The sequence below is a fragment of the Diospyros lotus genome, chromosome 15, assembly GCF_014633365.1.
Source record: "Diospyros lotus cultivar Yz01 chromosome 15, ASM1463336v1, whole genome shotgun sequence".
Lineage (NCBI taxonomy): Eukaryota > Viridiplantae > Streptophyta > Magnoliopsida > Ericales > Ebenaceae > Diospyros > Diospyros lotus.
Genome location: NC_068352.1, coordinates 15,369,485 through 15,395,820, shown reverse-complemented (window position 1 = coordinate 15,395,820; position 26,336 = coordinate 15,369,485). Strand labels below are relative to the sequence as shown.

General features: G+C 37.1%; 1 protein-coding gene across 3 annotated transcripts in view; it reads right to left on the bottom strand.

Moving 5' to 3' along the window:
- LOC127792154 (nuclear-pore anchor) overlaps positions 1–26,336 on the bottom strand; it is a 119,334-nt gene that overhangs the window by 25,310 nt on the left and 67,688 nt on the right. For 2 of the 3 annotated variants that reach the window (XM_052322548.1, XM_052322549.1), the window contains exons 15-28: positions 25,008–25,151; positions 24,794–24,898; positions 24,576–24,689; positions 24,381–24,474; positions 22,291–22,334; positions 22,122–22,195; positions 7,392–7,494; positions 7,088–7,222; positions 6,914–7,012; positions 6,765–6,806; positions 6,630–6,683; positions 6,307–6,486; positions 6,087–6,143; positions 5,669–5,719 (exon numbers count right to left, since the gene is read on the bottom strand). In XM_052322548.1, coding sequence (XP_052178508.1) covers positions 5,669–5,719; positions 6,087–6,143; positions 6,307–6,486; positions 6,630–6,683; positions 6,765–6,806; positions 6,914–7,012; positions 7,088–7,222; positions 7,392–7,494; positions 22,122–22,195; positions 22,291–22,334; positions 24,381–24,474; positions 24,576–24,689; positions 24,794–24,898; positions 25,008–25,151 — 1,296 coding nt within the window. The remainder of the gene's footprint in view (positions 1–5,668; positions 5,720–6,086; positions 6,144–6,306; positions 6,487–6,629; positions 6,684–6,764; positions 6,807–6,913; positions 7,013–7,087; positions 7,223–7,391; positions 7,495–22,121; positions 22,196–22,290; positions 22,335–24,380; positions 24,475–24,575; positions 24,690–24,793; positions 24,899–25,007; positions 25,152–26,336) is intronic. The other variant, XM_052322550.1, reaches the window with a different exon arrangement.

Sequence of the window (26,336 nt, the reverse complement as noted above, 5' to 3'; positions counted from 1 at the left end):
TTTCACTGGCTGATTGGTTTCCAACCATTACTTACAACTTAGAACTCTAAAGCTTGTTGGGTGAGAAAAAAAGAGTTAGCTACAAGAATTGGTGGCTCTGATACCATGAACAAACTTGAACAACCTGAGTAAATAAGAGAATTTTCTCGAGTATTTGGAGACTAAATGTAAAATGTGTTTTCTCAACTTGTATTGAACTTGAGATGGGTATATATACACAAACTTGCCTACAATATCTCCTAAAATACAGGGATAAAATACAAGGGAAAAACAAATTCAAACTATACTTAAATGTTACAACTAAACAAGAAAGCTTTTGAACTTGATTGACTGATCTTTTCCTATTTTTTTTGGAACTAGTTTATCTCTTCTTCCTCTTTTATCTCTTTAGTTTGTAAATTCCTTATCACTTTTTGCCCAACAACCTTATCTCTTGCTTTTCGTCCATGGTAGAAACAACTTGAACTTATTCTTTTCTTCTTTATCTTCTTCAACAATCATCAATCCATAATTTACACCTAATTACATGTTAGCAGTGTTCTAAAAATCGGCCTAGGCGGCCCCTCTAGGCATCGGCCCAATTAATTGGGCGACGCTTGGGAGGCCTAATTTTTGTGTTTAAATTTTACCTTTCGTCTATTCCGAAGCCTCTTTTACTCCTCTTAGCCGTCACCCTCTCATACTCCTCTCGGCCTAAGGCTGCCGCTGCCTCAACGCTGCTGGTACCTCCTCACTGCCTTGAGCTCCATTGCGACCTCCTCATCGCCTCTACGCCGTCAAGCTCCATCCTTGCTGCCGCATCCTCATTGCGTCAACGCCACCGCCGCTGTTGTCAAGCTCCATCTCTGCTTTCACTCTGACCCCCCCCTCTCTCCCTCGCACGCGCTGTTGAGTGTTAGTATTAGGATTTATTATGTTATTTAATTTTTTTTATTTATATGTTAGATATATATATTTTCTTTTTTATTTATATGTTAAAATATATTAGATATATATATATTTTCATGCCACTTTTACCTATGATTTAATTAAAAATAACATCAAGTTACATCATAAAATTGAAAAATATAAAAAAAAATTAACAATTTTTCTAGACCCCGCCTAGGTGCCCTAGGCACTAGGCCCCAGCCTGTCTCCCAACTAGCGCTTAGCGCGTTTTAGAACACTGCATGTTAGTCAATATTTGGTGCTTGATAAATACAGTCGATTTTTCTTTTTTCTTCTTGTTTAAATACACTTTGGATTTTATCAAATCTCATTCAGCTTTTTTGGGTAAGGTCTCTATTCAAGCAGCCACATCATTGCAAAAGTTTAAACAAATCCAACCATTCAAATTGTTGGATTAAAAAAAAAAAAGCAGCATATTGCTGAAGCTCGAGTAAAAACGCAACTTAAACACGCTTTAATTGCACCCTGCTAAAGTTGCTGATCTTCACACACAAAAAGCCCTAATCATGCTGCATTTTGCACTTATACGTGTGCTTCTTAAACACTGCTAGTCTCAATGGATGCCAACATCCCCCATCTCATCAACGGCTGCCAACATCCTCCATCTCATCAATTTCTTGTCTTCTCTATGAACACACTGACCAGTTGCCATGGCAGCCAACATCCTCCTGTGGATGTGTTAGATAATTAATTCTGCTTATTTGTTTTAAGTTGTTTGTTAATAGCTGTGTTTCTCTATCTTTCTCTGGTTTATGTTTGTTTGCTCCCGTGTATTGCTTCTCGTGTTTGTTGAGCTATTCTTATAAATAGCTCAACTATTTATGTTTGTATTCATTCTAATATTTTGAGAGTTTTATGATACCAGAGTTTTCCTCTCAACTTTTGTTTCAATTCTGCCCTAGCTTATAATTTCACATGGTATTAGAGCCAGGTTCATGGCTTCCGATCGAATTGTTGACACCGCTTCTTCTTCTCCTCCTTCTCGTAAATCTAACTCAAATCTTTCAACCTCCTCGCAATCTGACTTCTCAGCAGTTGCGAAGGCTTTTAGCTACATTTCTCTGAAATTAGACACTAGAAATTATATTTTCTGGAAGGCGTAAATTCTTGCAATTGTTCGCGCCTTTGATCTTGTTTCGATATTGAACAAGACAGCTCCTCAGAAGAATGTGATTGCTCCGGAAAGTGAAACCGTAGTGAATCCGAAGTACATGAGTTGGCTTCGTTCGGATCAACTCTTGCTTGGCTGGTTGTTCTTCACTGATGTAAATTCTTGCAACTGTTCGCGCCTTTGATCTTGTTTCGTTACTAAACAAGACCGCTCCTCAGAAGAATGTGATTGCTCCGAAAGGTGAAACTGTAGTGAATCCGGAGTACATGAGTTGGCTTCGTTCGGATCAACTCTTGCTTGGCTGGTTGTTCTCCACAATCAGTGAAGAGGTGCTTGCTCAGGTGATACATTTAGAATCATCGGCTGAGGTATGGATTTTTTTGGAGAACTTATATGCTAGATAGACTCTAGCAAAATCATTTCAACTTAAACAGCAGTTAAGATCTGTTAAAAAGGATAGTATGTCTATTAATGACTATATTTTGAAGATCAAAACCATAGGCCATGCACTTGCAGCCATAGGAGAACCGGTGAATGACAACTAATTATTGCTGGCCATTCTAAATGGATTAGATCAGGATTATGAGACTGTTGTGAGTCTCGTAACCTATCAAATGGACGACATAGACTTGGAGAAGGTACAATATCTACTTCTGATGCATGAACAACGATTGTCTGCTAAGAATCAGCCTCTAACTACTCTTAATTTTGATGTTTCGGCACCTTTTGAGTGCAAATGTCGCATCGTACGTTACTAGTCAGAATAATGGAGGATCAAATAACAATAATAGAGGAGGATTTGTTAATCGAGGTGGTGGTAATGGTTTTAGAGGAGGTAGAGGTTGTGGCAGAAATTCAAACAGACGCATTTTCTGTCAGCTGTGTGGCAAGGCTAGTCACTTTGTAGATCGATGCTACTATCGGTTTGATAAGAGTTTTCAAAGAGTGACTGGTTATAATAGTGGCAGATCACAAGGAGGAAACGTGAGTGTTCCTCAAATGGATGCTCGAGGTTATGGCTGTTGGCACTTCATTAACTAATGATGGTGAAGTGTTTTCTCAACCTAGTTTGTATTGTACAATAATTGGTTCATTACAATATCTTACATATACTCGCCTTGATATTGCCTTCACTGTAAACAAGTTGAGCCAGTTTATGGCTACTCCTAAGTTGCAGCACTAGCTTGCGTGTAAGAGGCTACTGAGGTATATTAAAGGCACAATTGCCTTGGGGCTAGTGTTCACTACCACACAGAAAAATCTTTCTTTAGTGGTCTACATTGATGCAGACCATGCTGGGTGTCCAGTTACTCGTCAATCAACCAGTGGTTATTGTGTCTACATTGGTCCAAACTTGGTTGTGTGGGGATCTAAGAAGCAATCTGTTGTGGCTAGATCAGTTGGCGAAGCAAAGTATTGTGTTGTTGCCTTGGGAGTGACTGAGCTGTTATGGCTTAAGCAATTACTATTAGAGTTGGGTTATTCTTGTAACACTACTCCAGTTGTGTGGTGTGACAATCTGGCTGCCAAAAGCATGGCAGAAAATCCAGTATATCACTCTCGTACGAAGCATATTGGTGTTGATGTACATTTTATGCGTGAAAAAGTGGAAAATGGAGAGGTAGAAATCCGATATGTTCCTACTGCTGAACAAGTTGCTGATGTGTTTACCAAGGGTTTGCCTAGAGATCGGTTCGAACTTCTACGTCAAAAGTTAGGCCTTACAGGAGTTCCACGTTGCTTGGAATAACATGAAATGCAAGAAGGTTAAAGGCAAGGGAGTCTAAATTGAAGGGGAGTGTGGAAGTGTTAGATAATTAATTCTGCTTATTTGTTTTAAGTTGTTTGTTAATAGCTGTGTTTCTCTATCTTTCTCTGGTTTATGTTTGTTTGCTTCCGTGTATTGCTTCCCGTGTTTGTTGAGCTATTCTTATAAATAGCTCAACTGTTTATGTTTGTATTCATTCTGATATTTTGAGAGTTTTATGATACCAGAGTTTTCCTCTCAACTTTTGTTTCGATTCTGCCCTAGCTTATAATTTCACACCTCCGAACCTCCATCGCCACTTGTCTCAATCCTTCTGCATCTTTCTCTCTATATTCGAGAATCTCAGCCATCACCACCACCACCGCCACTCTCATTTGTTTAGTTGAACGATTAAGCCTGTTTTTCTCACTTAAATTGAATGATTTGAGAATTTTTTTCTTACTCAAAGCTGTAGAGTTGAGCAAATGGGTAAAATAGTCATTTAGCAATTAAAGTCTAGCCTTAAAACATGGGAATATGGATAGCTATGATTTTAGTTTATATAGCCTTCAGGAATAGAAGTATCAAGTGAACCATCACTACATCCTTTGCATAGTCTTGCCCTACTTTTTTTTCTTCTTTTATCAATTTTTTGAGTTATCTACAAGCTTATAGTTATTTAAAATTACAAGATCCTCAGGAGAATTCTATGGGATTTGCATCAGCTGGGGTGATTGCTTTTCTAAATAAAAACTTGTAATTAAAATAATGATAACAATAACAACAATACTAGCAATAAAAAGAAGGATGGGTTGGAAATGCTTATATTTCAGCAACACTGTTTTTTTTTTTTTTTTTTTTGGGCCCTGGGTGGGTTGGGGGAGGGGCAGTGGGGTGTTTAGGGTTTAGGGGGGGGGGGGGGGGTGGTGCAGGGGCCGTGGGGTGTTGAATGAGAGTGTACTTTCTCTACTCTTCTTTCTGAAGTCAGACTGTATGGTCTCACACATTTAAAGGGAAGGTGATCGATCATGTCATTCAAGAAACTAACCTTCAGATAAAAGTCATGAGAACATACCTTCTTTACTCCTTTATGTGGTGAGAGAGGCATCTATGGTCCAACATATTTACTTGAAGGTAATCATTGTCATTCAAGAAAATGACCTCAGAGGATGAATGATTTTGAGTTGGAAAAGTCAATTGAATTTCTTCTCAAGCTTTACAAGATGCAGAACATTAGCAAGTACTAGAAGCCTTTGTATGGGGTTTTCATTAGAAAGGAACATCCATAAAGCATTTTCTGTTATGTGAGCAAACAAAACAGGGAGTGTGTTCCTCAACTCCCTAATATATTGCAGGGGTGGTGAGGAAGTTAAGGGTCTTGCAATTGATCATGCTTTAGATTGCAGGAATATACCATATGATGAATCTGCAGGCTGAAGCATTGGTCAAGAGGGAAGGTGGCGATTAAAGCTGAAGAGATGGCCTTTAGCTCCCTTCTTTTTTTTCTTCTTCTTGGATTCACGTGTTAAAAGTAGAACATGGGGATGTATAGAAGTATCATGGTTTTTTCATCTAGGATGGTGAGTTCCCCAAGTCCATTTTGTTAAGTTGGATCATAGAAAAGAAAAAAGATGCCAGGTGAGGGTGTTAACTGATCATGTCTAGATGGCAAAGAAATATAGAAGATAATGCTGTTAACTGATCTTTCAAAATGCCTAGAGATCATCCTACAGTGTCAAGCATATGAAATGAAATTTCTGATATAAGTATATATATTTATATGCTTGACAAGCGAATATGAAAGGGCAGTTGGTCTTCAAAAATTTTGTTCAATATTTACTAGCTAATGTGATTGCACTAACCTCAGTGCTTGAGGAAGGAGATATTCCATTCTCGCCATGTTCCCCACCTATCTGCACGAGGGAAAAAATGTTGAACAGGTGTAATGAGGTTGAAGCTGCTAAACATTATGGGCTCAATAAATATGAAGCATATTTAGAAACAGAGGAAGGAAAAAAGAAATCCATTCAGCAAGACACAGCATATCTTAGACAATGAGAGGTGTCATGAAAAATTGGATATGCTAAACCTAGGGCTAGCTACTCCAACACACAGCATATCTTAGATAATGAGAGATGTCATGAAAGAGCAGATATACTAAACCTAATAAATCAAGGAGCTTGATGCATCACAACAAGATGTATATCAGAGTTTGTTTCACTTAGAGTTTCGGAACAAGAAGGTTAATTTAAATTATTAGAAGTACTAAGTTTAGATTACCAGAAATACCTTTGCTTCTGGAGATTTGATCTTCTTCTCCAACTCCAAATATCGCGCCTGGGATAAAATTAATATATCAGAATGGTACGACTCAAAGTGGTTTTCATGGTCAAGCAACCAGTAAATCAGCATTAGTGAAGAGTAGACAAATTTCATTTTCCCTGGAAGATCTGTTAGTTCAAAGGTCATAAAGTATATTACAAAGTATATAAGTCCAGACCTCAGCAACAGCAGCCCTGGCCTCAGCTGCGGAACCAGAACTCAAGGCATTAGCTAGTTCTTTTCCCATTTCTTCAACTTGCTTCATGGCATTTTTCATAATCTCTTCTCGATCAAGTGTGAGACGCCTAACATTGTCACGCTCTTCCTGAAGATCTTTCTTAGCCTCGGCCCATTCCTTCTGCAAGCATATCAGTCTCAATAATGAATAAGTAAAGAATACTCCAACTAAAGGATAAGAAAAACTAAAAGCAGAAGAAAAAGATTTAAAGGGGAAGAGAAGTCTTGTGCATGACATCAAAAGCTTTAAAATAAGTCACACACCTCAATCCGTTTAACGTACTCCTCTTGTTTTCTTCTCTCTGCCCTTCTAGCCTCCTAGAGTTACCATAAAAACATACAGTGGTCAGATTATGCAATTACCCTGAGGGACACAGATTTAGCACAAGCAACAGCTACCTCACGAACTTCTTCTGCACTCTGGATAGTGTCTAAACTAGCCTGCATAAGAGCATAGAGCCATAGGTAAAGGAAAAACACAAATTAACACTCTCTCTTATCCAACCAGTATCCAACTTCAAGTTTTCTAAAGGAGAAAAGAAAAAGACCTGCAAACGATAAACCCTCTCAGACAAACCACGAACTTCATCACAAGCTCTCTTTTCTGCATGTGTCAACATTTCTTTTTCTTGCTTCAGCATTGAGACCTGTGGAGCATCAAATTTGACAATCAAGTTTGAGGCAAGTCCATTGCTACCAATTTCTTAGATAATTGTAGTCACCTCCATGGTTAATTTTCGTGAGAACTCCTCAGCGGCAGTTATAGATTCAGAACCTTCACGTAGTTTCCGCTGGTGGCCAATTATTAATTGTGAAAACTCAACATTTCTGGATATAACAGCATTGGTTTCTTCTCTCTGATACGTTATCCACAGAAATAATAATACAAGCATCAATACTAAAGGCAACTACAAGAATAAGTATATAAAGAATAAAAGAACAAGTGTAGAGAACTCCTGGGAAAATTAAAAAGGAATGTGTAGAAAGAGAGCAGATTGGGTGGAGGCAGTAGAGAAAATATTTCACCTGATGCTCAAATTCTTTCATGAATCTATCAAGTTTCTCGCGTGCAAAATTCGCTTCAAGCTCCAACTTATCACGCTCTGATCGTAATGATATCATCTCACTCCTACATTCAAGAAAGAAAGAAAGGAGGGGGGGGGGGCGGGGGGGGCAACATAGTTCCATGCATGTGAGTGAAGGTAAAGGCAAGCATGAAGATAGTAGAAGTGCTATAATGACCAAGCAAATAAAAAGACTGCTATAATGGAGATGGTAAATTTAATGTGCAGTTATCAACTAAAGTAACTGAAAGCACATCATTGTGAAGAAAATGCATCTACAAACATGGGAAACTGTGATATATTTTGGGGCCAGTATTACAGTAAATTTTCTTTACTAGGACCGTGAATTATTTACTTAATTTCATCTTACACGTGGTTAGCTGAAGCCCAAATATTATTTCGATGTGTTGTATCAGGTAGTTCAAAGATAGAAATATTTCAGAACAACAGGAACTAGAGTGTACATAGATATTTATGCAAGCTCGGTAGTTAGATAGCTGAATATTTTTTAATATCTACACACTTATTTAAATAATAGTTCAAAGTGGATCATTAAAAAGTACATCCAATACTGTTAAAATAAAAAGGCAAACAAAAAAACACTGTTAAAATAGAGTTAAGCATAACTTTAGTATGAAGCATATAGACTTTTAAATATGCCAAACATTTTGACCATACAAAATTTATAATGTTAACAAGAAGTAAACTACAAACTCCGCCCGGGAATGTTATCCACTGCTGGTCCCAAGCCCGGATAAAGGAGGAGGGTTGTGTTAGGTAGCAGACAACCAACATAAAACTTAGTCGGATCCAAAACATGAACTCTAGATAAACTATGAAAAACCGTTGGGGCGTAACTCTTCATAACGACGTGCTACATTGCCCGCGTGTAGTGTCAAGTGAGCTAGGGCCATTACATCGACACTCAGATGTAGTGACAAAAGAGCAAGAGTCTTCGCATTTGCTTGAACGGATGCGGGTAAAGAAGTTAGTCCAAAATCAAAACTAAAATCAAAAACAAAATCAAAGTCAAAGCCAAAGCCAAAATCAAAATCATAGATTAAGGATTGAGTTATGGAACATAGGAACATTAATAGGCAAAGCTATGGAAGTGGTAGATGTGATAATTAGGAGAAAGATTAATATTATGTGCCTTCAAGAGACGAGATGGGTAGGGAAAAAAGCAAAAAAATTATTAGAAACTAGATATAAAATATGGTACACAGGAAATAATCGAGCGAAAAATGGAGTGGAGATTATTATGGATAAAAGCTTAGTAGATGAGATAGTGGATGTAAAGAGAATAGGAGATAGGATTATTATGGTGAAGGTTGGTCTCGAAAGAATGATTATGAATATCTTTAGTACATATACACTACAAGCAAGGTTAGGTGAGGAGATAAAAGCAAAATTCTGGGAGGATCTAAAAGAACTCATACAAATGATACCAAGAGGAGAGAAAGTGGTTATAGGAGGTGACTTAAATAGTCACGTGGGTAGAAACGGAAACGGCTATAGAGAGGTACATGGAGGGTATGGATTCGGGGAAATTAATAATGAGGGTAAGTCTATTCTAGATTTTGCTATGGCATATGGGCTCATCATAACCAATACTAGACTCAAAAAATGGGACGAACACTTAAATCACATATAAAAATGTCACATCAAGCACCCAAATAGATTACTTCCTCATGAGACAAGAGGATCAGTTATGTTGTAAGGATTATAAGGTAATACTGGGAGAGTGTTTGACTACTCAATATAAACTTTTGGTACTTGACGTCCAAGTAAGAAATTAGAATAGAAAAAATAACATAAAACAAAATTCAAGAATTAGGTGATGGGATTTAAAAAGGAAGAAACAATTAATTTTCAAAGAAAAATTAAGGGGTAGAAGGGAATGGAGTGGAGAATAATAGGAAAACCAAATGTGGAGCGAAATGGCTACTGCCCTGAGAAGCACAGTAGAGGTGTTAGTGTAGGTGACCAATGTTGGAGAACGTGTCACTGGACATGACTCGCCATGAGAATCCATTTTGGTTATATGTTGATGGAATTCTCATACGAGATGGGTGTAACTAATCCTCGGACTTGAGGTTGTTACGGTCATCTCATAAGAAGACCGATATGCTTTGACATCGTTTTGATGGGCCTAGATAAAGGCTACACGTGGGCGATCGTTGGGCATATCGTGAGACTTATGGAGATGGGTGCATAACCAAGATAGGACTCGTCTATCCCTTGATAGAGGATAATGTATCTAAGGCGCATTCGGTGGATATTCACTTTAAATCCATGGCCATGGTGAAAGAGATCAATAAGGAGTTATTGATTTACTTTCTAATTAAGTGAAGATATCCAGAAGACCAAAGAAAACTCACGTTATCGTTATCAAGCAACATATCGCCATACTTGAGATCACATAAGATACATTGACGAGAGGATCGAATTACACGGTAACTATATTCGTGAAAAGTTATTTGCGGATTATATTTGCGGATTATGAATCCTTCTGAATAATTGGGTAGGCATGATGCCTTGCTAGAGGCCAATCTTGTCTTATGTGTTTGTACCGACACATTGCTAACATATTTGGAAGCCTAATGGGTCATACGCAATAGGCACGGTCCCTGGCTTAAACCAGGAGAGTTGACGTATGGTTAAGTGGGACACTTCGGCAAGAAGTTGTGCCGTCGTAGGTTCTCACGGAAAAAGAACAAATAGACGTAATGACGTCGATATGTCGAGGGGTCGTCATAATGGAAAGAGTTTCCTAAAATGGCAATTGATTAAATTAGGAAGGAGTTTCTAATTTAATAATTTTCTATTTGTTGGAGTGGCAAATAGGAAATAAAATATATTTGGGCTTAAGTTAATATTTGGACTAAATTAGATTTGGGCCAAATATTAAATTAAATATTATATTTGGACTAAATTAGATTTGGGCCAAATGTTAAAATAAATATTATATTTGGACTAAATTAAATTTGGGCCAAATATTAAATATTATATTTGGACCAAATTAGATTTAGACCAAATATTAAATAAAATATATTTAGGCTTGAATTAGATTTGAGCCATAATATTTTATTTAACCTATAAAATGATTGGGCCATTTAATTATATTTCTAGTTGGACTAGAATAAGCCCATTTAAGATTTTAATTAAATTAGAATTAATGGACTACCCCAATCCATTAGGGTTTTAGAAACCCTAGGATATTTCACTATAAATATCCCTTTATGGGTTGCGCAAAGAGAAGTAGTTTTTGGTGTCGTTTTTCAAGAGTTGAAAAACGTATTGCTGTTCACTCTTCCCGTTTCTTTTGGCATCAATACGAAACGAGGACGTTCTTTTTCTGTCCATACACAAGCCGCGCAAAGGAGAATGAGCTAGCACTCTTATTTCGCTCTCCTTGTCAACGGACGCGTGCCGCGTATCACGAGTTAGAGGCCGAACGCTTGGACGGCTTGAATCCGCGAACAACTCAATAATCTAAAGGTTAGATTTATTTATTTGTTTGTGAATGATTTGATTTCGACGTTGATCCAATCACCGGGATCGGGGTAAGGTTCAAAAATTTTGAACTACGCTGCTTGCCCCGTAGCGATCATTGTTTACTTTCAAGAGGTAGTCCTTGGAGAGACAAATGGTAGAGCCCCAAACCTTAAGGAGTCTTGGTGGTGGAATGAAGAGGTACAATTGAAAATTAGAAATAAGAAAACTTGTTATAAGGCTATATATCAGTGCAGCAATGAAGAAAACCTAAAAAATTATAAAGAAGCGAAAATGCAGCAAAAAGAGCTATTAGTGAAGTAAGGTTAAAAACATATGAGAATCTATATAAACAACTTGATACAAAAGATGGAGAAAGGGATATATAGAAATTAGCTAAAGCAAGAGAGAAAATCAAGGTATCTAAACCAAGTGAAATGCATGAAAGATGAAAACCTAAATGTATTAGTGAATGAGGGAGTGATTAAGGAGAGATGGTTTGAGTATTTCACAAAATTATTCAATGATGGTGGAGACACAAGAGATAGGTTGAGACATCTTAGTAACTCCGAAAGGAATATGAGTTATACATTTTATTGACGCATAAGTTCAAAAGAAATAAGGCAAGTATTAAAAAAAATGAAAAAATTATAAGACGGTGGGACCGGATAATATATCAATATAAGCATGGAAATGCATGAGAGAAGAGGGCATCTCCTGACTAACGAAATTATTTAACGCGATCCTTAAATAAAAAAAAAATGGCAGATGAGTAGAGGAAGAGTAATTTGGTTCTTATATACAAGAACTAAAGAAGTGTTCAAAATTGTAAAAATTACAAAGGAATTAAGTTAATGAGCCATACCATAAAACTCTGGGAGAAAGTAATAGAGCATAGGCTTAGAAAAGAAACAGACGTCTCGAAAAATTAGTTTGGTTACATGCTTGGTAGGTCAACAATGGAAACTATATATCTACTAAGGCGCCTAATGGAAAGGTATCGGGATCATCAGAAAGACCTACATATGGTGTTTATAGATCTAGAAAAGGCCTACGATAGGGTCCCTAGAGAAGTATTAGGAGGGTTTTAGAGAAGAAAGGAGTCTGAATAGTCTATATACAAGCCCTTAAAGACATGTATCACGGTACAGAGACAAGGGTCAAAACATACGGAGGAGATACTGAACCGTTTAAAATTACAATGGGACTGCATCAAGGTTCTTCACTAAGTCCATACTTATTTGTTTTAGTAATGGATGAACTCACTAATCACATTCAAACAGAGGTGCCATGGTGTATGCTATTTGCAGATGACATAGTGTTGGTGGATGAAACAAAAGAGAGAGTGAACATTAAGCTTGAGTTATGGAAAAACAATTTAGAATCTAAAAGATTTAAATTAAGTAAAAGGAAAACAAAATATATGGAATGTAAATTTAGTAAGAATGCAAGAGTGGAGGATGTTATAATAAAATTGGAAGACCAAATCATACAAAGAAAAGACTATTTTCTGATATTTGGGATCAGCGATTCAAAAACATGGAGAAATTCATGAGGATGTCACGCACAGAATTAAAGGCAGGTTGGCTAAAATGGAGGAATGCATCGGGGGTGTTATGTGATAGTAAAATCCCATTAAAACTGAAAGGAAAATTTTATAAGACTAATTTTGTTTTATGACTCAGAATGTTGGGCAGTCAAATACCAGTATGAGCAAAAGATGAGCGTAACGGAGATGAGGATGCTAAGATGGATGTGTGGCTATACAAGAAAAGATAAAATTAGAAATGAGGTTATTCGTAATAAAGTAGGAGTAGTGCCAATTAGGGAGAAGATGAGAGAGTCTAAACTAAGATGGTTTGATCATGTGAGAAGAAGACCAAGAGACTTTCTTGTGAGGAGAGTTGATGAAATGGAACAATTAGTCAAAAAAGAGGTAGAGGTAGACCCAAGAAGACTTTGGAAGAGACATTAAAGTTTGATATGAAATGTATGGGCCTAAATGAACATATAACAAAAGACAGAAATACATGAAAATCTAGAATTCATCTAGCCGACCCCACATAGTGGAATAAATGTTGGATATGTTGTTGTTGTTATTGTTTAACAAGAAGTAAACTACACTTGCTACCAGTTGTTTAAGTTTCCTCTTGAATGGACTGCTCATTGTTACCCAAGTCATTTATTCCCAAACTAAGTTCTAGTTTTCTCTGACTAGACTGCCCATTGTTATCCTCAGATACAATCACAAGTTGGAAGCCGTTGTCAACCTTATCACCAGATGAGCTTGTGTTACGGTGTTTCTTATTTGAATGTTTGTTCCAGATACTAGTTGCACACTATTAAGTCAGTTCTTATTTTAAAATCTGGACCTCTTTATTTAGGTCTGTTACATTTCAAGAACTCAGATTTGCTGCTCATGCAGTCGACCAATATCGGTGCTCACTGTACCGCTGTACTTTACAGATTTCCTACGAAGAATGGTACAAAGAATGGTAAGAGCAGCTAGAAAAACCAGTTCCCGTAGTCCCACCATGACCTCAAGGTAGGAGTGATGACATAACACCAAGCCTTAATGCCACTAAGACAAAGAGGTAGACAACTAAGAAACACAAATCCAGGAACATACTACAGAATAGGGACATTACATATCTCAAACGTGACTACAAGGCAGTTCTCAGATGCAATCAGTTACAACAAACTTCCAGTGAATCTTGTACCTATCTTCTTCTTTCTTTTTGTTTTTTACTTTCTAAATCTTTGTTTCTAGTTTTAAAATCAAGATTTGGCTAAAAATTGCAAAATTTAGTAAATCCCAGGTTTCTCTGAATTAGAAAGTGATCATTTAGCATCTTTCCATGGCAACACTTCATCCAAATGAGTCCATGGAGTATAAAGATTTTTACATATTCAATAAAAATTATGATAAGACAGGGTAAGACCATGTCAAAATAGAAATTCCCATAGTTTACATAAAATGCATGCCCACAAGGATCAATTTTGTACAGTGTTACCCTTACATCACAAAGAGGTGGTTTCCTCAACTTGAGCCCATTACCCTCCAGATACAAAGGAATTATTGTTGCTACCAAAGCTGGGCATCAGATTATCATATTTTATAAGCACGCATATGATGATTCATACTTTAAACAATAGGAAAGAAGTGTTGGTAATAGTCTTTATATTTTGACAAACTCTATTCACAAAAACAAAAGATAAGAATGGGAACTAAAATTCTTGCAATTGAAAAATTTAAACAAGCTGGACAAATAAATATAAAGCATCACTATATTATTTCATAATTGATTTGTATAGAAATAAAAGTATTTTGAATATAGAATATTCTTTGTATATCTTAGAAATTATGTATATTCTGTGCATATTCCTCTTTCCTTTTTTGTTATTTTCCTTTTGTATTATTCTTTTCCTATATAAAGAGAAAAGGGAAATCATCGTATAATCTTAAGAAATAGATAAATATATTTTCCCAGCCTTGTTTAGATGGTATCAGAGCAGGAATTAGGGATTAAATCACAGTCGTTAACTGTGAAACCCTAATTTCTTCTATTCCTCTACTATACCCAAGAATTGTAGCCGCCCTTTCACTGGCCACTTGTCACTGCTGCATCCTCAGGCTGCCGCCACCCTTACATCGGTCGCTGCCTCTACAGTCGTCGTCGTTCTCCAGTGGGCTCCCACCTCTGGAACGGCCAAAACCTTCTAGCCTCTCGCGAAGGTCGGCTTCCATTAGTCGCACTTGTTGCTGTCCTTGGTCGCAAAGGTCGACTCTGCATCGCACACCAAAATTGCCCCTATCAGTCGTTCGTGCTGCTTCTACATCACGCATCAAACGTTCGCACCTGTCGCTATCGCGAAGGTCGGCTTTGCATCGCACACCAGAGCTGCCCCTATCTATCATTCGTGCTGCTTCTACATCGCGCAACAGACGTCCTTGGTTGTCGTTCGTTGCCTATATCACCCAGATAAGGTCTGGCCCTCTATTGTTCAGATTGGGCAACTGGATACCCAGATCCAAGTATCCAGATCCGTGGGTCACTGCTAGCGTGCCCAAATCCGACCACTGTGTACAGATCCAGATCCAACTGCTAGTGGGTCCTTGCTTCTGCTACCCTGATCTGGTTGCTCAACCACCATGACTGGTTCTGTATCTTCAATCACTCAAGCCCAGCAATCCAGTCTTCTTGATGCGGTCACTGATCGAGACATGGCCCAAAGCCGACCCGACCACGCCGAAATAATATTTTAATACTTCTTAAGTTTTAGAATTCTATTTAATTTAAGATTCTACTTCATGTTTCTACTTGATTTAGAAATCTACTACATGTTTCTACTTGATTTAAGATTCTACTTCATGTTTGATTAACGTTTTATTTTTATTGAGATTCTAGTTAACTTTTACTTAGGATTTATTTCTATTAGGATTTTAGTTGGATTTTGTTTACAAATATTAGATGGATTTGAATTAGCCAAATACTATAAATATGTCTAGGATCTAGAGGTTGTAATCAAGTTTTAACCTATTTGGGTTTTCTTAGCAAAACAGTCTTATTTTTGCGTCTTCTTGAAAGCCAATGTTTGGTCATTGAAGTTTGTTCTTTCAAGAATTTATTTTGGTGTGTTTTTTTTACACACGCGCTACACGCTACGTCAGGTGGTATCAGAGAGGTTCATCAACCAATCAAATGGCCAATCTTGAAGGTAACAGTAGCAACCAGCCTCGTGACAGTGATTGGGGGCTACCCGCGGTTTGGAGAGCAATCGAAGAACAACGGGAAATAACTCGTACAATGCAGGAAGAATTGGAGCAAATCCGCAACCAATTGGGCGTTTTACAACGAGTTAAGGATAATCGGAATCGGACTAATGGCGTGAATCAAGCCGGCTACGTTAAACCGGGAAGACCAACCATTAATCCTAAAAGACCAATGATGGATGATAGCGATAATAAGGATGATCTTGGTTGTATGATAGTCAATCCTAGTGGTAAAGGGGTTAGGAGGAATGCGCAGCAACACAACCATTGGGGAAACAATGAGTATAAATGAAGAATAGCTTTTTGATGAGTTTGGAGCTTGATCTTGAACAATATGTTGTCCCAACAACCTCAACGTTTGCAAACTCATGTCTGATTTATGGTGCTAAAATGACAGAAACTCCAAGGTTATTGACTCATATTGGGTATTTTCCAGTCCTGAGGGCCCAGGCATTGCTTCGCAACCCAAGGATGCTGATGTTTCCTCTGATCGACTTGCGATTGTAAAGGAGATGGAGGCTATGGTAGCAGATCCTTCTCCAGTTTATTCAAGCTTTGGCATGGTTGAATCGAAGGCAATGGGAACATATTCACCTTTGCGATTGCAAAAGCAAGATGGTCACAGGGGTCTCTTTGTGTATAGGGGTGTTGGATCTCCCAGGCTAGTCAACTCGGGTAGTGCAACTGCTTTTGGTATTAATATGAAATTAGAGTCTGAAACTAAGAATGTTGTAATAGCTGCTACTATAGTTGATCAAGTGCTTAGACTAAACGAGGATTTAAACATCAATATTTTAAGTGATGGAGAGACTACTATAAGTCATGGAATAAATCTCTATTCGAAACAATTGCACAAGAATGATTCTCCAGGCAAGAAAAATCTACGGATGAATTCGAAAGCTGTTGAGGAGTCAAAATCAAGAAATCTGATTAGAGGAGAAGAACCTGTGATAAGATCTATTAGATTAGAGAAGCGCTCAAGATGGAATGTTCAACGTCTTCAATCTAACAATAATAATATAATGAAGGCAGAGGGCAACAAACATGGTGATGGTTGGACTTATGCCAACAAAGATAGGGCTAAGAGGGGGAGGAATGTATTTGCTCATGTTCCCTTAGCAGAAAAGTTCAAGCGATTCAAGAAGATGTCAAGTAAAAATTGCACAAATAAAAAGTATAAGGAGACAGCAGGCAAGCATAGGAAGCACAAGATATTTGAGGTTGGAGATGAAGTCATGATATTCTTAAAGAATGAACGGATTCTAGCAGGAAAGCAAAACAAGCTCAAACCAAATAAGTATGGTCCTTACAAGATTACAAAGAAGATCAATGATAATGCTTATGTTGTGGATTTGCCTAATCATATGGGTATTTTCAAAACATTCAATGTTGTTAATCTTTCTTTGTATTTGTCGGATGTTGAGTTGTCATATCTGGATCATAATTCGAGGACGAATCCTTTTCAAGTGGAGGTGAATGATGCAGTCACTAATCAAGACTCGACCCAACCCGACCACGCCGAAACAATATTTTAATACTTCTTAAGTTTTAGGATTCTATTTCATGTTTCTACTTAATTTAGGATTCTACTTCATGATTTTACTTGATTTAGGATTCTACTTCATGTTTGATTAAGGTTTTATTTTTATTAGAATTCTAGTTGACTTTTACTTAGGATTTATTTCTATTAGGATTTTAGTTGGATTTTGTTTACTTATCAGATGGATTTGGATTACCCAAATACTATAAATATGTCTAGGATGTAGAGGTAGTAATTAAGTTTTTATAATACAAATTTAAACAACCTATTTGGGTTTTCTTAGCAAAACAGTCTTGTTTTTGTGTTTTCTTGAAAGCCAGGCTTCGATCATTGAAGTTTGTTCTTTCAAGGGTTTATTTTGGTGTTTTTTTACACACGTGCTACACGTTGAGTCACTTCTCAAGACCAGTTTTGAGTTCCCCGAAACTCCTCTGACTCACATCCGGTACAGATTACGACCATTCGTCTCAATGGTACCAACTTCCAGCGTTGGTCGCAATTTGTTCGTATGTACATTCAAGGTCAGGAAAAGATTGGCTATTTGACTGGCGCCACATTAGCCCCCAGACAGTAAAGATCCGTTGTATGACATTTGGGAAGCCGAGAATTCAATGGTGATGGCGTGGCTTGTTAACTCCATGGAAGAAGAGATAAGTTCGACCTATATGTGCTACTCTACAACAAATGAACTATGGGATGAAGTCACTGCCATGTATTCCGATTTGGGGAATCAATCCCAAATCTACGAGCTCAACTTGAAACTTGGTGAGATTCGACAAGGTAGTGATACTGTCACCATATATTTTAATTTTTTAAAGCGCATTTGGCAGGACTTGGATCTCTTCAATACATATGAGTGGAAAAACATAGAAAATTGCAAATATTATCAGAAAATGGTCGATCAATACTAACCAAGTATTTAAGTTTATTGTTGGAGTCAATGTTGAGTATGATGAAGTCAGAGGGAGGATCGTCGGTAGAAATCCACTCCCGTCTCTTAGTGATGTTTTTTCTGAAATTCGGCGTGAAGAAAGCCGAAAACTGGTTATGTTGGGCAAGAAAAATAGTGGTTAAAGTGGGCTTTCTGAAAATATGGCGCTCGTGACTGCTGATGCTAATGCTGGTGGATGGCATATTGCGGGTCAACGAAAGACGGAAGAAAAGCCTTGTGTTTGGTGTGATCATTGCAATAAACCACGCCATACTCGAGAGACCTGTTGGGTGCTTCATGGTAAGCCAGCCAATTGGAAGCCTAGATCGAAGTGATCCCAACCTATACTACCCATGAAGCTAATGTAGGACCATTCAACAAAGAGCAACTTCTGGGACTGCTAAAGCCTAATCTGTCCCTTGGTACACCCAATTGTTCATTGGCCTATTTAGGTAGAAATTCATTTGCCCTATCTAGCTCTTTTCAATCTGTTCCATGAATCATTAATTCAAGAGTATCTGATCATATGACTGGTTTATCGCATCTATTCAACTCGTATATTCCTTGTTTAGGAAGTGAAAAAATAAAAATAGCCCATGGTAGTCTTTCACCTATTGCAGGTAAAGGTCTTATTAAACTTTCTAACAATATTGATCTTCAATCAGTACTCCATGTTCATAAACTTGCCTGAAATCTTCTTTCTATTAGTAAACTCTCCAAAGACTCTAACTGTTGTGTTATCATTTTTGATTTCCTCTCTATCGTATATATTGAGTTATCCTTAAAAATTTTTGGATGCACTTGCTTTGTTTATGTTCCTCAAATATTTCATTCCAAATTAGATCCCACAACTGAAAAATGTGTCTTTCTGGACTATGCACCAAATATAAAAGGGTACAAATGCTTTAATCCTATCACCAAAAAAACTTATATTAGTAGGGATGTGTCTTTCCTCGAAACTCAACCCTACTTTCCCAAAAATCATCTTCAGGGGGAGCATATTGAGAAATAAGATAATTTTTTGAATTCTAATGTTGAGGAGGATAATTACTTAAAACTCTATGATCCTCGTTCTACCATGATTGGTGCTCCCTTCCACTCTAATAAACAACTCAAGGATATAAATGTTCCATACATTGTGAAACAGGGTGTGTAGCGTGATGGATTGGAACCAAGGGCCGAATTACCACAAACGGATTAAAATATTCCAAAACCGGAGCTTCAATTTTATACAAGAAGGCAAACCCTGAAAAATACTATCGAACCGAATATTCCTCTGATGATTGAACAATTGACGTCTTCGAATAATGGGCTTTCCAATAGTACTTCTTCTTCTCATGGTAACTCTAAACTCACTTCTTCAGATTATTCTTCATTTGACTTGTCCGATCTTGATGTCCCTATTGCTACTAGAAAAAAAGTGAGATCTTGTACCAAACACCCAATTGCTAAATACCTATCATACCAAAAATTATCCAATCATCATAAGGCCTTTCTTTCAAATATTTCTAACCTGCATGTCCTAAGAACAATTCAAGATGCCCTTGGTGACCCAGATTGGAAGTTAGCAGTCCAGGAGAAAATGAGTGCTCTTAGAAAGAATGGAACTTGAGAGATTGTGAACAGACTAGAAGGCAAAACAACAGTAGGTTGTAAGTGGGTATTTACTATAAAATGTAAGACAGATGGGAGCATAGAGAGATACAAAGCAAGGCTGGTTGCTAAGGGTTTTACCTAAACATACGGCATTGACTATCAAGAAACATTTGCTCCAGTAGCTAAAATAAACTCTATTTGAGTTCTCCTCTCCCTTGCAGTGAATTTTGATTGGCCACTCCACCAATTTGATGTAAAGAATGCCTTCGTACATGGTGATTTAGAAGAAGAAGTGTTCATGGATCTTTCACGAGGGTTTGAAAAGAGCCTCGATACAAACAAGCTATGTCATTTAAAAAAATCCTTGTATGGTCTAAAACAGTCTCCGAGAGCATGGTTTGAAAGATTTGGAAAGGCGGTGAAAAGCTATGGTTACATTCAGAGCCAAGCATATCACACACTGTTCTTCAAGCACGCCAGTGACAGTAAGAAAGCAATCTTAATTGTTTACGTGGATTGGTGATGACAAGGGACAGATTGAAGAGCTTAAGAGGAGATTAGCTCATGAGTTCGAGATCAAGGACTTGGGTCCTCTAAAGTACTTTCTTGGGATGGAATTTGCAAGATCTAAGGAGGGGATCTTGGTCAACCAACGTAAATATATTCTGGATTTACTTAGTGAAACAGAAATGCTTGGGTGTAAGGTTGTTAAAACTCCCATTGAACCCAACTTAAAACTTCAACCTGCCGAGGCCAAGAATGTGGTAGAAAGGGAGAAATATCAAAGACTTGTGAGTAGACTTAGCTATCTATCCCATACTCGACCAGACATAGCCTTTGTTGTAAGTGTTGTAAGTCAATTTATGCACTCACCTGGTTCACAACATTTTGAAGCTACCTACAGAATTTTGTGGTACCTAAAGGAAACCCCTGGGAAAGGTCTACTTTTTAAAAAACGTGGACATCTTCATGTAGAGGCTTATACAAATGCAGACTGGACAGGCAGTATAACTGACAGAAAATCTACATCAGGATACTACACCTTTTTGGGAGGAAATCTTGTTACTTGGAGGAGTAAGAAACAAAATGTGGTGGCCAGAAATAGTGCTGAAGCCGAATTTCGTGCAGTTGCCCATGGTATTTGTGAGGTCATGTGGATAAAGAGACTTCTATCAGACTTGAGGGTCTCTTCTTCCCTTCCAGCTAAAGTTTACTGTGATAATAAAGCTGCAATCTCTATTGCTCATAATCCAGCTCTTCATAACAGAACGAAGCATGTAGAGGTGAATAAACACTTTATTAAGGAAAAAATTGATAATAGAGTAATTTGTATGCCCTACATTCCAACAGTTGACCAAGTGGCTGACATTCTTACAAAAGGGGTACACAAAACTCAGTTTGAGAAACTTGTAAGCAAGCTTGCCATGGAAGATATCTTCAAACCAGATTGAGGGGGAGTGTAGAAATAGAAGTATTTTGAATATAGAATATTCTTTGTATATCTTAGAAGCTATGTATATTCAGTGTATATTCCTTTTTCCTTTTTTGTTATTTTCGTTTTGTATTATTCTCTTCCTCTATAAAGAGAAAAAGGAAATCATCGTATAATCTTAAGAAATAAAGAAATATATTTTCTCACATTTGTTTAGAATTTGTATCAGATCCAAAATCTAACTAGGGAATTCTCAACTATTTAGAAGATAATTAGGCGGGAATTGTAGGAAGAAGGGAGGGAATTTGAGAATTGGTAGAGAAGGATAGATAGAGAGAGAGAGAATCATAGGAGGGAAATTGAGACTATTCAAATTGTATTCGATACTTTCAAATGGGATGGGACAAAACTTATAAACTGATCCACAATTGGGAATTGGCGCCAAAAACGGTTACCAATCCCACGTACAACTTGTGATGCACACATTAAGTACAACTCCTTATAACCATAACTACCTTTATTACAATAGCCTCAGTCTAGGTACATGACAATTTGCAACTTATATTTGTGAGCACATAATACAATTCTAATTTGCTTAAGTGATGGGCATGCAATAGCCTGCAATGGATACGGGCATTCCCTACATGTCTAGTAGTAAAAGAAATAAATAATGATAATAATAGGATACAATATTTGGAGGTGATAATGTGTATCCATGTCTGGCACGAGTGTGTTCCGCATGGCAGAGCACATTCATAAAAGTGCACATGCTTCTATCGTAGACTGTGTTTTTGCCATGAAAAAATTTATCCATAAAATAAACATCTATAATTCACTCACTGACTAGGGTTTTTTCGGTAAGCTAACTTTATAAAAGTAGAAGGGGAAGACTGAAAACAAAGAGTGTTGATGCATCAATTTTACCTCACTTTACGCAAATCTTCCTCCAGATGTCTCATGCGCTCAGAAGTCTCTTCTTGGGCCTTCCTTGTAGCTTCCTTTAATGTAATTTTTACAAATAGAATAAGCAAAAATAAAGCATAAGCACCAACAAATATGCTAATATTTTCATAAAATTCATTCCCAAACAAACCTGGGAACCTTCAAGCAGAAGAACAAGATCATTCTTCCCAACATCTGCAGGCATCAAGGAATGAATTACAAGGGCAACCCAAAAAGAAAAACACCACCACAGGTTCTTAACCTTGACAATTATAATGAACCCAAATTATCAGGAGCTTCTAATGCATGACATAATTTCTTTAAAAAATAAGTGATGATAGACCATAAAACGAAATAAATAAAAATCATATAGCATGTTGATCCACTTCTCTATAAATAACCACGCAGATGAGAAAGGTGGATGATAATAATAATGATGATGATGAAGTTCCATTGGCCTAAGAATTTTGGCAATCCCAATGTAACTTCCAGAGATGCAATTTAAAAAAACGAAATTTCTTAACATTCCATGCGATGCCACTTATAGCTAAGAATTGAAGTTTCTGGATGGAAAGATTGTAGCTCAAGATTTTAAATGAGATTCACAGAGAGTTTTCATTTAGTTCACAAATGTAGTCACATGATCCAACTTTTAGCTACCATACTATTGCAATTACTTACATGTAGAGCAACAATTTTATGCTTTGCTAGTGAGAGGACCACCCTTGTTTAATACACGCTCATGGGTATACATTCATGAACTTAAGTAGAGCCTCCACAGAACACATAATAATAGGCAATGATATAAATAGAGATTTGCCTAGGGAAATTTTTTCAGCTCCAACAAGCACAATTGTGGCTCATCTATTAGATTTTGGCTGCAGTTCAATGAGGCATCCAGTTGGTGTAGAGAGTTTTGTTTGTTGGTTTTTGGGATCTTATGCTGATGCCAGCCTCAGTAATGGATCATTTGACAGGGATCAAGGCTGCCCAAACAATAGGTAGAATGCCACTTAGGCAGTAAGTCTATTTTGCATGACTGGGATCAACCCCACCATTTCCCTTTAATAATTTTCCTCTCATAACCTCCTTTTCATAGATCAAGATCACACCCCTAACAAAAAAACACAAGCCTTAATTCCACTAGGTGGGGTTAGCTGAAGGGAACAATTCTCATTTCTGTCATATTATTGTTAGGTGAGGATTACCCTTTTAATTTAAAGTATCTTTTTTGTTCTTCTTTGTGTAGTTTGTAGGGGACTTTTTTTTTTTACTTAGATTAGATAGTTTCAAGAATTTTTTTTCCTCTTTTCTACAATGTTTCCCTCCTCAACAGTGATTATTACAAATAAAGATACAACTTTAGTTCTCCATTTCTTCTTTTAACGATCCAAAGTGCCACCAAAGCTTATAGTTTACATTGGAGAATGCAACACGTCATTGGTTACCCTCACTTGTACTCAAAAAGAAAACTGAAATAAATAAAAATTAATGGAAAAAGTAGAGGCAAATCTTCCTTCACTCCTCTATTTACCATCTCGTAAGGTGGCTTCCACTTGATAATAATGACCCAGGAGAGAATAACATCACCCAAGGAAAATAGATAAAAGAACTCTAGAATACAAACATTCCTACATCTCTACTCAGCTTTTGCTCTCCATAGAAAATACAGAAAAAAGAATAAGAAAGAAAAGTAAAGAAAAATGAAGCAATATATACCATATATAGATACATTGCAAATAAGTTAAAAAAAAAACTGAAGCATTATAAAGAGAGAAAGGAGACCTAAATATCAAAGAATCAAGAGACTGCAGAAGCTGAAATTAGAAGGCACAAGTCAATACTAAGAAGAAGAAAAATTATTAAAGGAAAAGGCAAACATATGGAGAAAGAAAAATAACAACTGCTGAAATTAGGATGGAAGCGCAAAAATGCCTCCAGAGAAGCTAGGAGAGGTATTGCAAGACAGGCTATTTTTCTCAGAAACAAGATTAGATTCAAGCAAAGCAGCCAAGATTAACAGCAATCCAGACAAATGAATATCAGCACACATGTTTTCATCAATAACAATCTTCATTATTTCCATGTACATATCAGCAAGATAATAAATAAATAAAAGTAATAAGTAAAATTATTGGACAGGCAAAATATACAAAGCGTTTTTTTGCACCCCCCTTTTTTTGGCCTGGGGGGGGGGGGGGGGGGGGGGGGGGTGGGGGGGAGCAGAAAAAATAATCATACCTTGAGAACCAGCAGATGCTTCTGCAGTGCGGGAGTGAGTTGAATGAAGTTGAAGTTTATGTTCCTCCTCATATAACCTTTTGTACATTGCAACCTACAGAAACCAAAAGGAGGAAAGACAGATGAGAATATATTACAAATATAACCAGGACAAGCATGTTCCTCTTTTAAGTCATGACACTTTAAATTGCTTACAGAGGTGTGAAGTGATTCAATCATTTTCCCTTGCTCTTCTGCTCTCGCTAGTACTGCATTAACTTTGGCAGCAGCCTCATCAGTGTGTCTCTGGAGTTCTACTTCAAACTTCTCCTAGATTTACAGCAGAATAAATAAAACATCAAAAAGTCTGCCCATGCAAATGCAAAATTGCAATGTATAGAAGATAAATTAACAAACAAGAATTGCTTTAAAACCTTCAGCTCCATTTCTCTACTTTCAATCTGGTCAGAGAGGCTCCGCACGAGGCTTCTGAGCTCAACATTCTGCTCAACTAACCCATTTATATCCTTAAAGGTCAACTGCAAATGTTTTTTTTCCCAACAAGGAATCAATGTCAGGTCACTAAATGTAATTTACAGGATGAACCACAAGCCATATTTAAACTGAGGAAGCAAAAGTGATACTTACCAGCCTTTCAGAAATTATTTTTTCAGCATCAGAGTCAACACTCAACTCAACAACCGGAGAGATGGTAATGTCATTAATGTAATCAGGACCAGCAGATCCACAACGAATTTGTACATCTCGACATTCCTTTAGAAGGATTGTCACCTGAGATAGTATTAAACATATAGCAAAAAATGTATAGATTGTTAACAATGCCAAAAGATCAGTATGGTGCAAAAGCAATTCCATGCAGTAAAAGGCTAACAATCCATTCAGGAAATTTGAATAAGCTAACTAAATTACAAGGCTTTAGTTGAGGTGTAACTCTTACTAAAAATGGACTAGGGCTTCTACATCAGTTGCTTCAATATAATGATAAATGCTCGTGGGTTCTTGAATTTTCACACACAAGTCAAGGAAAAAAAGTTAGTCAAGGAAAAGAGGTTTAAAATTTGATCATAGAATCTTGAAAGTTTCACATGGAAATCTACAGAGGTGGTACATGTTATGCTTAAGAGAAGAATCAATATTATTTGCCTCTAAGAGGCAAGATTGATTATTGGTTCTGTAGAAAAAGGAGAAAGGGAAGCAGTATTCTCATATGATTTTATTGATATGAGCAAAAATATTTATATAAGAGAAACCCTGAGAATTCTTCTAGATTACATCCCTATTATCTAGATTTTCTTATATCTAGAACTAGATTACAACACTATTTAAACGTACAACAAAGAGATAAAAGTGATCAAACAAAAAGATAAAAGAAAAGATAAGACAGATAAATAAAATACTAAACTCTAATTATCTCCAATTCTTCTTGTCTTGAAAGACTCCTCGATTAGAAAGACTTTTTTATTCCTATCCATATTCTTCAACACTCTCCCTCAAACTGATGAATGGATATCCACCATTCCTACCTTGCTTACTAGCTCCTCAAAGCGCTTAACGGACAATCCTTTAGTAAGGATGTCTGCCACCTGTTGATTAAATGAAACATAGGAGATGTGTAGCAATCCAGATTTCAATTTTTCTTTAATAAAATGCTTGTCAATCTCAATGTGCTTGGTTCGATCATGTTGTATCGGGTTATGGGCAATATTTATTGCTGATTGGTTATCACATAATAGCTCAATGGGGTGTTGTATTTGAATCTTCAAGTCTTCAAGAATATTATCTAGCCACAAAAGTTCACACGCACCAAGGGCCACAGCCCTGAATTCAGCCTCAGCATTTGATCTTGCTACCACCCCTTGTTTTTTACTCCTCCAAGACACCAAATCACCCCCTAAGAACACACAATATCTAGTTGTGGACCATCTATCCACTAGAGAGCCTTCATAATCTACATAT